We start from the raw sequence: 15,736 nt of genomic DNA on the forward strand, positions 1-15,736 counted from the left end.
ATCACCAACCATCTCAGACCATCACCAACCATCTCAGACCAACTCAGACCATCACCAACCATCTCAGACCATCACCAACCATCTCAAACATCACCAACCATCTCAGACCATCACCAACCATCTCAGACATCACCAACCATCTCAGACCAACTCAGACCATCACCAACCATCTCAAACATCACCAACCATCTCAGACCATCACCAACCATCTCAGACCATCACCAAACATCTCAGACCATCCCAAACCATCTCAGACCATCACCAACCATCTCAGACCAACACCAACCATCTCAGACCAACTCAGACCATCACCAACCATCTCAGACCATCACCAACCATCTCAAACATCACCAACCATCTCAGACCATCACCAACCATCTCAGACATCACCAACCATCTCAGACCAACTCAGACCATCACCAACCATCTCAAACATCACCAACCATCTCAGACCATCACCAACCATCTCAGACCATCACCAAACATCTCAGACCATCCCAAACCATCTCAGACCATCACCAACCATCTCAGACCAACACCAACCATCTCAGACCAACTCAGACCATCACCAACCATCTCAGACCATCACCAACCATCTCAGACCAACTCAGACCATCACCAACCATCTCAGACCATCACCAACCATCTCAGACCATCACCAACCATCTCAGACCATCACCAACCATCTCAAACATCACCAACCATCTCAGACCATCACCAACCATCTCAGACATCACCGTCTCAGACCATCACCAACCATCTCAGACCATCACCAACCATCTCAAACATCACCAACCATCTCAGACCATCACCAACCATCTCAGACCATCACCAACCAACTCAGACCATCACCAACCATCTCAGACCATCACCAACCATCTCAGACCATCACCAACCAACTCAGACCATCACCAACCATCTCAGACCATCACCAACCATCTCAGACCATCACCATCTCAGACCATCACCAACCATCTGAGACCATCACCAACCATCTCAGACCAACTCAGACCATCACCAACTATCTCAGACCAACTCAGACCATCACCAACCATCACCAACCATCTCAGACCATCCCAAACCATCACCAACCATCTCAGACCATCCCAAACCATCACCAACCATCTCAGACCAACTCGGACCATCTCTGTCGCTCCAGCCGTTTTGTTTGGATGTGATCATGACATATTTTATTACATTGCTATTCTGGTTCACACATTTACACGCCTGTTCGTGAATTGTCCTCAGAGATCAATGTGCAAAACTGAAAATACTGAATTTGGTGTGTGGTGGATGTTAATCTTGGATCCTGGTTCTGCCTGTGAATGTGGAATGATAACGCTACTGGAGCGAGGTGTGGGGACATTTTCAGCCATTGTTACAGATTTATTTGTATTTCAGCTCAAACCATGATCTTTCCCAAACCCTTAAGCAAATGGTTCCCAATCTAACCAGACTTGAACCACAGCTGCAGAGACGCCAGCAGGGAGGCCAGAACTACTGTGTGCTAGCATCTGTAGCTCCTCCAGCTAATTGTGAATAACTGCACAAATCTCTGCTGGACATCAGGAGGACAACTGTGCTTCATTTTTGATGATATAGAATAAAGATGTTTCATCGAAATATTTTGGCGAAGTAGACGTGTGGTCCACAGTGATGATTGTAGGTTTGAACAAATATCACCAGTAATCACGGATGAGCCTGTAATATCCTGGAATTCCCAGTATAGACATCCTGACCACTGCTGAGACGGACTGGACACATTCTTGAACGCTGTCCAACATGGTCCAGACAGATATCAGGGTTGGACCCGGACTTGTGTTAAAAATAACAATAGAACCTAAAATAGTGAAAGAGAAGTAGAAAATAGTTCAACCTCTAAAGCCCTGCATGAGATGCAGAACAAAGCAAACATAAGAAAACCAAATCTGCCATCAGTTCATTGGAATTTGAATTTCTCAGTGAGCTGTGGACATGGGAGTGACGGGCCGTAGGTGGACTCTACATGTATGTACACGTGCTGCTGCTCACGTGTTGGTGATTGTAGCAGAGAGAGAGAATGATGAGAGAGTGACGGCGAGAGGAAATTCTCCAGCCCTGCCCTCTGATTGTGTTGTAAGGGGGGTCGGCCCAGCCCTGTGGGACCAGCCGGTCTGGGGAAGGAAGCTCCAGTCCCACACCCCTCCTCTCTAATCCCCTCCTCTCCTTCATGTTAGCATTCCACGGACCCCGAGTCAGATAGCAGCCAGTCTTCACACTCCTCGTCATCTCGTCCACCTCCTGTTGACTGTTCACCCCCCCCCCCACCTCCGTCTTTACTCTGTTTATTCTCCGAACCTCCAACTTCCTAACAAGGTAAACCCTAACCCGAGCTCTCTGGCCTCACCACTTTCACACCCAATATGGAAGTCCTGCTTCTCTCCCGAGAGCCCGCCAGTGTTGTTTGCTGGCCACTCACATGCTCAGAACCTTTGGACATCGTCCAGGACTTTATGCTTATCGAGCAAACAGCCAAGTATGTTTGACTTTCACATCCACAGGAGGAGTCCATGTGTCACACCCCACCAGGTCAAAGACGTGCCTCGGTGCATGTTTATCCTCACGCTGAGATCACATCATAAATCAATGACTATCAGTAATGCTGGGTTTACACTACTGGATATCAGGCTGATCGGGGGTCTGATTCGCCCTACTGACAGTCGGGGGCCGTAGTCCCAATATGACTGGTCTGAACTGTTTGTCAACCCAACTGATCCCGTGGTTTTTACCGACGAAATCCCAACGTCTCCAACTGATCGAAGTCTCGACGGTCTTGGAACCCAGTAGTGTGAATGAGTTGTGATGTACTCAGAAACCCTTAGCTTGCAGCAGTCACTAGCATCAGCGCCGTCTGAGACAAAGAATACAACTCTGTTCCAACTTATAAATTTGGTCACAGGAGCTAAAGATAAGCCACACCCATCCAGGCTTCTCAGCCATGACTTCATTCATGTTTTTATTTGGGGGGAAAAACACACACACACACACAAAGTGCAGCCGGTTTGTGACGAGAAGTGTTCGACTCCATGTTAGATCTGAAGTCTTGTTTGTCCCCGAGTCCCTGGAATCACCTGGATCAGTACTGCCGTAGGTATGTACCTGATTTGGTTCCAGGGACTAGCTCAGAGATGCTTAATAATCTGACTCAGTCGCAATCAAGCATAACATTACACAAGCAAGCATCTGAAATCTGGGGAGCTGTGGGACGCAGTTCCACCAGGATCCTCCAGCAGGGAGCCAGCAACATGGTGGAGGCATTCTCCCACTCAGATGAATGTGTGCTTCAGATGGGGGGGCTCACAGTCTTAGACTTTGAACCCCCAACTGGTGTGCAGCAGGCGTTTAAGAGCCTTATTTCTGCAGTTCTCTCCATTGGCCATCGGGGGGCGACACATGCTATTACAAAGAGAAGTCTATGAGGAGATTATGCTCCCTTGATTTATTACCCCACTCAACACTCTCCTAATGAGTTTATGGTCTCTGCCTGGTCATTGGCTAAATGACGGTGCTGTTCGGAGTCGAACAGACGATAAAGCGAGGGAGGGGCTTTCTGTGGGCCGTGCCCAAAGCCGATCCTCCATCACGGGAACTCTGTTTCAAGTCACAATCAAATCAAAGCGAATCAAATAAACACAGCTACTATTTCTGCTCTGGAGAACAGTTTATAAGATGGAACCTTTGTGGTTAACGTCTGAATGGCACAATTACATGTAAATCTGATCAGAGGTCTTCTATTGAATTATGTGATGTGTGTTGTGTGGTTGTGCAGGACATTTGTAAGGAGCGTCTTCAGCGTGAAACGCATCAGGTGTTGCACGTGCTCAGTGAGTCGTTATCCCAGGGTTTTTATAGCCTCCACTAATCTGTCGGGGATGACTCTTAATGTGGCGGCTTCGCCTCGCTCCTCGCCAGCACCATCGTTACGTGTCACTCGGGTCACCTCCCATGTTTAAAAGCCAACAATGGCCACAAGCAGCACTCGAGGCCACAGACCGGCGGGTGACGTCAGCCATGATGAGTCAGTTTTAGAGGATCGCCGGGTTCGATCACCCCAATGAACCTTTTCATCAACTAGAAATGTCAAATATTGACTGCTTCCAGGTTCTCAGATGTTGCGGAGGTTCATTCCAACTGTCTGCTCTCACCGCAGTGACCGTTTAGTAGCCGCGCCGGAGCTTTCAATCATCTCACGCAATCGCCCTCCGCCAATGTCTCCGAAACCACAGATCTTAATCTCCACGTCTGACGAGAGATGGCGCGTTAACAAAGATTCTTCAAACAAGTCACTCTCGCACAAATGTTCATTTTTCTAAGAACTAAAGTCCGTTGGTGTTGAAGGTTAAAACCCAGCTATGGATCCCGTGATGAGTTGGTGTTGATACTGAGGTGTTTCCAAGGTCAGCACGGAAAAATTCTGTAACAAAGATCTAAGTGATGGTTGACTGTGTGCTGGAAGAACGTAACCTGCTCAAGATGGACTCCCTTCCTCCGCAACCCAGTGACCCTGCACACAAGGCTGCCGAGCTGCATTCAGACGAGACAAATTCAGTAAAATCAACTCAACTGCTGGGTATGAAGAAGCTGTAATTAAACCGGAAAATAGTTTGAAACATCCCATATTAGTGCTGCGATTAGGACAATAATCCGTCAAAAATTGACAAACTTATGGGACCTCGCTGATTCCGTGTTGTAGGTTTTGGAAAACAAATTATCGAAGAAATGACAGGCTCGTTGGGATCGTCCCTGCTTCTGTCTGTGATTGGGCTGTTTCCATGGAGACGCAGGACCTGAGGCCCATGGTCACCAGACGTCACACTTCTCACATGGTCAACAAAAGAAAGTATAATTGGAGACAGAGTTTCCGATGATGAGAATCTTGGTTAGTTGTGGACACAGTGGAAGGTTCAGGGCTCCTCTGTGGACTGAGCAGCGTTGTCCTCAGTTGGAGGTTGGTTCTAAGTTGTGGTCTCAGTTTGTAGCTGACCTGCGTCCTGCGGTTCTCTCTGGATTTGACCCTGGGAACTGGAGTCTTTCTGGGATTGTGTAACCTTGTTGGATTTCATGGTGCCACCCACATTCACAGGCCTGTCATTAAGAAGTCAAAGTGAATTTAAATGTCCCCCCCGAGTGCAAATATAGTCCTGTGACTCTCTAAATAGAAAGCAAATGCAACATGATGTAATTATGCTTGGCTCCGATAGAAGAGCTTCTCACTTTCTCTGGAGAGAAGAGTTTACTTTTCTCCTGGTTTGTGAAGAAGAGTGTGATTTCATGGTGATAACAATCATATCTGACGACACATGCTTGATGTAGTTAGCTCTTCCTGATGTCAGTGACTGAAGGTTAGCGTCTCAGTGAGGGAAGGGAGGGGGTCCTGGTCATGTACTTAAACCCTGGGGGATGCCAAAATATGAACTATTGAAATATTCTACTTTATGAAAGAAGACGCAGAGAATGTGGAGGTAGATGGATGTGCTCTGGAAGCACATCTGGTTTTACCAAGAAAAGGTTTTGAGGATTTAGAAATCAAGGACTCGATTATGTGGTTTTGGACACGTCCCAGAGACCTGAGTGTGTCAGGAGCAACAGCCTCCTGTAAACAGGATCACATGACAAAAGATTAGTGATGAGAAGTCTTGGCTGCACAGAAAAAAGTGATGACTGTCAAAGTTGAGGGTGAAGGCGGTCCTCTGCCTGCGTCATTACGCTCCTGTGACTTCTACTGAGGAGCGTCTTTCCTTTAAAGGAAGGAATGCGTCTGATTGTGCGTACTTTTATTTCCTCAAACTGCTCATATCCTCTCCTGCAATCTGAACATGTGCACTGTCAAGTGAGAGACGCGAGACAAACGAAGAGTCCAGCTCGAGAGGACTGTCACAGGAACAGCAGCTAAAATACTGCACCCGTTGAGCGATCGATCGATTGAGATATTTCTAGAATCCTAAAGGTTAGAGAGGTGAACTGGTGCTGTTGAGCAAGGGCTCAGTCATTGTTCTCATTTTCAGTGAAAAGCCAGGAATGGAGTTTGGTTTTGAGCAGCCTCTTTGTGTGTGACTCAACAGCTTGTTGCTTTGTGTTATCAGGCTACCAGAGAGTCCCAGTCTGAATGGGAGAGTGACCTTGACCATTCTGGCATTATACAAAATGAGCACCGCTGAAGAATGGGGGAATATTTTAGATGGAGAATCAAGAATGCGGTCGTGTTTAAGTTCTGCAAACAGGAAACGAGTCATCATCATCGCTGCTATCACTGCGCTGCGTGGACACTTAGATGAGAGCTTCCCAAAGTACTTGAACAAACTAACAAATCTCAACTGTACGGGGGGGGGGGGGGGGGGTTGAACTAAAACGGCGTCATCAAGATGTTATTTGGTTTTGTGACAAGAACAAATCAATCCAGCTTTGCAGTGGTGTTATGTTGTCCCGTGTGCTGTCAGTCGACGACAAGAAAGACCAGGGTTAATTCATAAGAAGCAAACACACAACTCCACATCCAACATGGTCGCCTCTTCCCAGCTTATCCACTGCTCAGGCGAGATATTACACACAGTTTAAAAAATGTGGCCTGAGACAGGAAGAATAAGCCATTACATAAGGTGCAGCGTGTTCCAGTAAAAGCATCCACTCTTCTCCTTTATTTGGAAAGCCTTCGCCTCAGCACACTGAGCTGTGTGTCGACTCACTGTCCTTCGAGGGAATCTGGCGATTTATGAGCCGCTGGTCCAGGTGCTCCTCTGTTGACCCTTATTTGTAGCCCCGGTGGGAGTCCAGAGAGGTGGCCCGGGGCTGGACGCGAACCTGCAGATAAATTCAAGAGGAGCACGCTGTCTTACATCCTCTTCGATTGCGTGCTAGACCTTTTAGAGTTTGTCTCATCCCAATCTTCCATCCAACATTTCAGCTCATTCCAATTAGCTAGAATCAATACTTTATATCAGCATCTGATTATTTACAGTAACTGCCGTTGTGAGAGGAGATGCTGATGAACCCAGAAGAACTCCACAGGCTCAGTTCAGTCCATTTAAGGTGTGTAAATGATTAAAATCATGTGCAGTTGGCACTTAACTAACAGAACATGTGTGAAGTGACCACAACCTCTGAACACTGCACGACAAGGCAGGGATGAGGTGTGTGTCGTCCAACAGGAAGTGGTCATCTCCTGGCTCCTCCCCCAGCAGCCAATAGGATCGCTCCATGTGATTGTGGTGACTGAATCAGTAAATCAGCTCTAGTGAACAAAAGTTGATGATCTTCCAGGTTCAGTTCATCAGGATCATCTTCACTAATGAACCCTCTGATGATGCTGGAAGCCTGGATGCTACGTTAGCAGTGCTAAGCTAACATTAGCCTACAGAGGAGCTACACCAGGGTCACATGACTTCAAGGTCACCACCACTCAGCTTCAGGCTTCTTGTGTTTCCCCCTGATGACCTTTAATGACCTCCATGACCTCTGTAGGCTCCTTTACACTCTTGTTAGCAACCCAGGTTGGCTTTAGTATTTAATTTGTTTGAAAATGTGTAAAGAACCTCCTCATATCTTCTGATTTCAATCATTTAACCAAAAAGTCATTGACTTGGAGACGAGTGAGCTGGATGTTTAACAATGGGAACTTCAGTCTGGGTTTCAGGACTCGTCCCCATGCTGCTCTACTGGTGCGTCATCCCTGTTTGAGCCAAATCTAGAGAGATTCCCTGATGGGTTCAAGGGATGTGGTGTCAGCAAGGCCGGGATGTACCAATGCACAGACAGCCTGTTTGAACCAAACCATTATCTCTCTGGGGCTCTTCCCCAAGTGGTTCTGCTTTCGTTTGAAAAACAAAACACACTTATGTGGCCTTTCAGCGCTGAGAACAAACGACCAAACTGTGACAGGCCTGTTTCTGTTGTAAGTCACTTCCTCCAGACTCTTAGATGTGTGAACATTTCAGGTGGTTGACACAAATCAAAGGGCTTCTGATGGACCAAACATACTGAATTATTCACGACGCTGAATGTTTAGTTTGGATGTGTTTTGCTGCTGTTGTGTGCAGCTGAGTTGAGTCTGTATGGTCTTGATAAGATTCTCTGTGGAGAACCAGTGGAGCTCATCGAGAAGGTTGTAGGCAGCTTGTGACTGGTTGTGTGTTTGCTGGCTGGAGGACAGGCGGCGAATCACGAGCTCAGACTAAAATCCAAATGAATTCTTATTCCGTCTCGGCGCCATGATGAATACGTGGCCACTTCTTCTCTGTGCTTTCACAAGGTGTGATGTTAATTCATTTTCTCTCTTTTTGGTTTTCTAGTGTGCCGAATAGCTTGCCACAAGAAATGTGAAGTGAAGGTAAGACTCCAGCCATTTCTTCACCTTTTTGCCGATGTTTCATAATGTTGCTGCAGCGTATAAAAGTACAGGGGAGGACTCTAAACGAGGTGAACCTGCCCTGTCAAGTACACGCTGTCTTATCAGGAGGAAATACCATTTTTCAGGAGGAGTGGGCTCTCCTCCTCAGGATGTGAGCACCCTAAGCACCGTACACGTTGGTGTTGGTGGAGTTTCGGGAATTTCTGTCCTGCAAATAAATCGGAGGAATTTCTAAACAAGTGTAGCAGAATGTTTACTTTGGATGGTCTCGTGTCTTGATGATTGGCCCCGGGTCTAAAAATAAAGGACCTTTGGATTGAGCCATCGCCCGTTGTTCTCATGTAGAGGAGGACGGGAGGGATGTCAGGAGTGTTGGGAAAGTTGTGTGTTTCTGAAGGTGTAAAGGTTTTACACTCATTGACACACACACACACACACACACCCCTACATACACACACACCTACATACACTTACCCTTACACCTACACATAAACATACTCTTCATCTGGTTTCCATTAAAATAGCTGCTGGCTGCCAGCTTTGCCCACTCCCCTCTTTCACGCTCAGGAAATGCCAGGGGTGCAAGGCAGACGGGCCACGACAATTCGAGGTGGAGGCTTTGGCCCGGCAACACAGTGGAAAGATTTCAGACCAAACGGTCGATACGCCCAACCCACGCCATCTTTGTCTTTGTGTTACTAATACTGTGGCGCTGAGGAGGCCGATACATGCGAAGGTTTCTTTCACCCTGAATCCGACCATCTGTCTTCACCTGGCTGTAGTCACCTGCTCTGTTCTCACCATGGGAAATTACCACAAAAGTGATCCGGACCTCGAAATGCGGTGTTGTAGCAGCTGGTAAATGGCCAGCGTGCCAGCAGAAAGTCATGGTGATGGACACGGGAAGGTCTTGGTTGGTAGTTGGCATCATCTTGTCCAGAAAAAGGTGATCGTACCATCATCTGACTACAGCTTCTACAGTTGAGGTTGTTTCAGGATCAGGTCTCTCTTGGCTTAGGTTACAATGTCATCGTGGATTCATGCTGTGAAACGCAGAGTTCAGAACTGGACTCAAACACCCACCTCCTGTTGCAAGCTAAAGTTAGCGACCGTCTGATCCATGGCGGTGTGCAACCAGGGAATTTGTGTCTAATTCACAGATTTACGTTGACGTGTTTCTGTGGTGCTGTGAAGAGCTTGTGGTCATTTCAGGCATTTTCTGTCAGGTCGCTCTGCATGGAGGTATCCGTCGTATGCGTGTTCCTGTCACAGTGACCTTGATGTTTGACCACCATAACCCTGGCAGCTCATCCTCGCGTCCCTGTGGACCAGTTCATTTCCTCAAGGCCTTCCTGACATATTATAACCAGAGTGAGACGGACAAGGTGGAGAATAAGCCTGTCTCTGGCAGCTGCAGGCTTACAAGAAGACTTCTGACTGTTGTTTCTGTTAACATTTTGAATGTGATACGTGAGGCTGTAAGGCCAGACCTTCTGTCAGTTCAAGAAATGGTGCATGAGAGAAGAGTGTCACCTCCTCATTCCCTCACTTGTAAAGACACGCAGTAAACTGGGAATCCTTAGGCTCCGAACGCTCTTGTCTTGATTGTTATGGTTGTGAGCATTGAGAGCACTCGCCACCACATTCACACTGATAACATTTGAATTTCAGGAAGACGGAGGTCACATTTGCGGGTGGAGCCCAGAGCATACTTCCAGTGTCTATATATACAGAACTGAAAACTTCCATCTCCAAAAATCACAGCAGCATTTCCTTTTCTAAACATTTCAGCTGAAAATGTCATAGCTTTGGCAGGAAATAGTTTGCTAACAAGCCTGAGATGAAAAACAAGGGAGTGACCGTGACAGGGTCTGTGGAGATGACTATCAGCTCTCCGTCAGGCCCCCGGGACTGCTGGCTGCTGCAGGTTTTTATGAATTATTTGTTTCAAATAAACAGTAAAACTTTTCTTTGTCAGTCGGTGTTTGATCTCAGCTCAGGAATCTGGACTCCTGATAATAACTCTTATCTTAGACAGACGAACGTACTGCCCATCTTTGCAAATATAAGCTGCATTTCTCGTGTGAAAGGTGCTGTAAAAAATGGACTTTATTATGAACAAATGGTCCGACCTGGTTTGGCATGAAGACGCACCTCAACGTTCGCTGCTGGATGTGAAAAATACTTTGGATCTTGTCTGTAAAATTTCCCGTGGAGGTGTTGACAGGAAAGACCCTGGAAGCAGAGACGAGAGGCGTTGCACAGTCAGTGTGTGGGTTTATGTACAGAACCCGTCCATTTTTATTTCCCGAACCCTCTCATACATCTTCTGTGTTTCCTCCGATGGAATTCCCTCTGAAGAGCGGCGGCGTATCTGGGACTGTCCTGCTGTGAACACATTAAGGAGAGGTTAAACCACGTAGGTCTGCTCAGGCTAATTTCAGACATCAGTGTGCTGCCATGTGGCATGTTGGAGGCTCCCACGCTGCTCGCTGGCCTCCACAGTAACCACGCTCTCTCTCACAGATGTACAAGTACGTTTCACATGTACAGGCACAGAAGTCACATCCAGTTGAAGATGGCAGGAATATACTTTTGTTTGCAGAAATCCAGCAGACACATGAAGTATTTGAAGTGGTACTTGAACCAAATTTCATGATCAGTTACTGACCATTAGCTGCCTTGATTTCATGAATTTCAAGTTTTATCCCACTCTGAGTGGATTCAGAATTCAGGAAACTGTAGTCACATCCTGGCTGCTGGAAGCTACTGGATTCAGCGAAACTGTCCAAAATGTCCATGTCCAAACTCACATGCATCAGCACCAGTTCAGACCAAAGACTTAGGTGGTTGGAAAGTTGCTGCTGCTCACAACGCGCCACCTCTCAGGGCTGAAGAAGCGGCGCCGCAGCCAGCGCCCCTCGTCGTCTTGTACATTTTCAGGCCTCCCGTCAAGTATGTGCACAATATGACTGGGGATGTGACGTTAAAGGGTTCCAAAGACATTTTTTCATAACTTTGGACTTAAAGTTGTGAATAAACTGAGCCAGATTTCACTGATCCTTTACGGCCTGTCGAGTGTTTTCAGAGGGAAACGACTATGTATCAGCGTTGATGAGAAAGGAGGTCTGAGAAGCGCCATCGAAGAACGTGCTCACGCTCTGTTCAAGTCCAAAATGATGAAGCACGTGTTTTCATAGCTTCCCTGCCCGTGAAGTTCTCAGAATACATGTTTTGAAAGTCACATGTTTCTTTGTGCTGGCCGGCTTCCTCTCCTCGTTTTTGTTATTTCAGATTTGTTATTTGTGACCCGCTTGATTCCGTTCACCAGCTACGTTTCAGAGAGTAATCGCTTACTTGCAGCTCGCTGATGGATGTGTCCTCATTAGTACCCAGTGAAAAGGTTTTCGCCATTTCAGAGACCCTTAATGGCTGCTGAGACAGTTCAAGGGCCAAAGACTTGCTGTGTTGTTTCTGTCCAACCGGTGTATAAATTCAGTCAGGTGAAAATACCCAACTAATATTAAAGTACTGGTCCTCGTGCTGGAATAAGTGAATTTAAAGGTAGATTTTACTTTGGATGATAGATTGATATTAGCAAGTCTGGGCTTGAATAACTCCTGGCCACCAGACCGACACGGCTATAAAAAAAATGACTGATATCCGTCAATGTTGTTGTGCATCAGTGACAGCAGGTCAGAGTCCCCCAGGCTGGTGCTTGGTTAACATTTACAGCGATGGAAGCAAGTCCTCGTTTGTGTCAAAGGCTGCACACAGGCTTGTTCTCTATTGACTGGTTTGAGGTGAGAGAAGACCTCATTTCTGCGTGGCTCACCTCTCCAGTTTGCCATCTTTACAGTGATTTGTGGCGTCCGGTTGTGATTGTTCATCACCTGAACATGTGAACATGCTCCCCTCCAGGACGCCGCAGGCGAAACCCTCATACCACAGAGCTTAAACAAGCAGTCATGCTGCTACAGTCCGTCTGACGGCAGCCATCACTTTTTAACATTTTTGACATTTCTGGGCAAAGAAACAAAGTTCTTGGTTCAGCTGACAATAAGGTAGATAATCTTTGTCATATCATTTATTGCTTCCATCTGTCGTGTGGGGAGAGCACATTTGGTTTGCAGCCGGCCCTCGTCTCACCTGCTGAACACAGCCTGAAGTCATCGGGTACAGTAGCGGCTGGTAGCTTCTGCTGGAGACATGCAGGAAGTCCATCTTTAATAAAAGCCATAGGGATGGTGCAGTCTGCTAACATGTGGAATTGATATGTGAGCGTTAGCAAACATTTGCGTGTTGTCATTATGTCCACAGCTGAGATTAGCATCCAAAATGTTTCCTGCAAACATCTGGAGAAGCTCCTAAAGTCACTGCAACTATCAGCCGTTTGCTGCCGGATTACTGTGAAGAGTTTTTGTTCAGTGCCGTTACTGTGGCAAGGCGGCCATGTTTGATATTCGACCATTGAACAGGAAACGGAAGTAACTGGTCTGAAGGGCCAAACACCAGAGTGACGCTGTGTTGTCTTGACCGGATCTACAGGAACATGGGCGATGGTGTGTGTTCTAGATTGGCACCAAAGTGCAGCTTCAGTCTGCTCCTTCATGTAAAATCCAAACATCCTCAGGTTTCACCTCCCTCCCTCCCTCCCTCTCTCTACGACAGACAGCTTCACTCTTAGATGAGTGCGGAGGTGCAAGGGCCCACTCATCACTGCCAGATTTGCAGCAGGTGTGGTTCACCGTGGCGTTGTTTTTGAGGGTTTTGTTGTACCTCTGCGAACTCAGTGTCTGCTGCACCAAAAACAAACCTTTAAACATGAAGTTTCTGGGATTTATTTGGAGTCTTTTGTCCTCAAACTCCATTTTTAGCCTTTACGGTCAGCATAGCTGTCAGGATCATCTGACTTGGTTAACCTCGTCCTCTGTTCCAGCCGTTTCCTCCAGACTCTACACTTTGCTCCTGGGATGATTCATCACACAGAAACTAATAGGGATCCGTGTCACTGCTGCACAGCAAAGCTTTTTCTTAATAGACTTGATAGCAGTGTAGCTCTGCTCCAGTGGGACCAGACACGAGAGCCTTTGAGTTTTTACTCACAGTTGCAAAATAAATGGCTTTTATGTGTTTGTGCTGCTCTGTATTTCCTGTTTAGGCAACTCTGCTGGGACTGAGATCGTTGTAGTTTATTCCTCAAATTCATACAATGTTTCCATGAAGGTGTTTACATGAGTTCCTAAAAGAATATTCCATTAGTGTTCCTGTTTAAATGCCGTAGAGTCAAGAGGGACTACATGCCCACGTTACATCACGACATTCGAAGTCGGTGTTTCAAGAATTTGACACGCAACCATTTAGTACATTTTTATAGTCTTCTTTGTTAATAATGACAAAGACACTGAGTCTAGAAAAGAGATTGTCAGCGACTCGGGAGCAGCAGAATGCTTCACATCTTCCACTTCTAGCTCATGCAGGCTATGACCTTAATCAGTCGCGAGAAAATGCTGTTTCCATAGCGTTAGAACATTGACGTCCATGGAGGCATAGCGTAACGTATCAATCAGAAGCATGTAAAACCACTGCTGGTACAAAAACTTTGTGCTGATTTATTGCCATACAGGTTGCGTATCAGTGCTACAGTACCTTTGTCAAAGCGGTGATGTTTTTTCTTAATTTCTTTGTCTTACCTTGAGCAGGATTCAGCACCAGATATAAGAGGTGTAGCTTGGGCTAAAGAAGAATGCAGTTTCAGGGCAGATCTGTTTATTCAAGAAGATTCTCTGGTTTTTACATCAGGTTTGGCCTGGCGGAGGTGACCGCCATTTGCAGTTTTTAAACACATAGACGTGATATTGAATCCTGACAACATTAACTTTTCCATGCTGTGGCGGCCCGACAGCTGTTAACCTGAGGAGGCGTAGAGGCAGTGGGAGGAGCGAACCTCCGTTAAAGGGAGCTTCTCCAAAGACTGAGGTTGGGATCGATCGAGGACAAACATGACATGGATGAGGTTGTAATCAGAATATTGTGTATTCGCTTCCTGTCTGATGCGATCCAGAGCCAGCCGACTGCTCTGGAGGTAATTGAATCAGCAGTCACAGGACAGAACACAGGCTCGCTCCTCGGCCCTCCTCGGTACAACAGAGCGTCATTGTAGGAGCATGACATTTCAGATAAAAGCCTCTTTGGACTCTAATTTGAGGAGCAGGCCTGAAGGGCCCAGAAATGGTTGAGTTATGTCAGCTGCTTGGTTGGTTGTGTGCAGTTTCATGTTGGTAGTTTGATGTTTTGGAGTTAAAAGGCTTCATTAAGTCTGAAGAGATTTGCCAAATCACTGAACATATTAAAACATGAAAGCTGCGTTTAGGGATTTTTGGACGGTTGGAGGAAGTGCTAACGTGCTAGCTAATGCTAACGTGCTAGCTAACAGCATGGAGGTCGAGTTTAGAGTCAAGTTTCTTGCCTCTTGGTTTTGCTGCGACTCATGAGATGAAACTCGAACACAAAGATGTTTCATATTTTGCAGATTTGGGTGACGTTAATTGAGGTTTTATTAACAACAACAAGCAGCCATTGTTAGCATGCTAATGTTGATTACAGCAGCTTGAACTCCGAACCAAAACATCCTGTTCATTATCCTCTCCTTAAGCACAATAGTATGAGAACCGTAATCTCATAGAAGGAGATGAAAGCGACCACAACCTCACGTCGGCTCTGACGTGAGGGAGATAACGTGGAGCTCTGAGCAGCGCTTAATGTTGTTTAGTAGCTTATGAAAGGCGAACCCCTGGAGCGGCCGTGGAGAGGGAGAAAAATTATGACCACAAGACACAACTTGCTCCGTAAATGAAGTTATTTTGAGGCCACAAGATGTAGTTATATGGTGTGGTTACTAATAGATTAAATTGAGGGAACAAGTTACCCTTGCGGCTTCCAAGTCCATGTCTTTCCGACTGGTGTTCTTGAGATGAAATCCACAGCTGTGAGTTTTATGAGTCAACACAGTTCATGTCTGGTTAGGTTGCAGCATGAAAACATTTAAGGTTGGATGTCATTGGTTTGCCCAACCTGCAGAATTTCTCCTTCTTTGAAAACAGTACCACCCCCCCGCCCCCAACATGTGATGTTGTTGATTAAGTGTGTGTGTATGGTGCCATAGTTTTATTCAAACATACCACGCTGTAACATGCCGCCTCCACCACAGCGGCGTGAAGAGGTTGCGGTCACTTGGTGTCAGTGAGGATGAGAGTGAACACTCTCAAGATGTGCAACGCAAAACAGGAGGTTCCCTGAACTGGCGGCTTTGTGAAATAATAATCAATCACCTGTCAGCTCTGCATGTCCCTG

General features: G+C 46.5%; 1 protein-coding gene across 9 annotated transcripts in view; it reads left to right on the top strand.

Moving 5' to 3' along the window:
- tns1b (tensin 1b) overlaps positions 1-15,736 on the top strand; it is a 150,419-nt gene that overhangs the window by 50,142 nt on the left and 84,541 nt on the right. For all 9 annotated transcript variants that reach the window (XM_086219616.1, XM_086219620.1, XM_086219627.1 and 6 more), the window contains exon 3: positions 8,325-8,362. In XM_086219616.1, coding sequence (XP_086075742.1) covers positions 8,325-8,362 — 38 coding nt within the window. The remainder of the gene's footprint in view (positions 1-8,324; positions 8,363-15,736) is intronic.

The sequence above is a fragment of the Aulostomus chinensis genome, chromosome 12 (genome assembly GCF_037954235.1).
Source record: "Aulostomus chinensis isolate RoL2024-O1b breed Wild chromosome 12, RoL_Achi_v1.0, whole genome shotgun sequence".
Classification (NCBI taxonomy): Eukaryota; Metazoa; Chordata; class Actinopteri; order Syngnathiformes; family Aulostomidae; genus Aulostomus; species Aulostomus chinensis.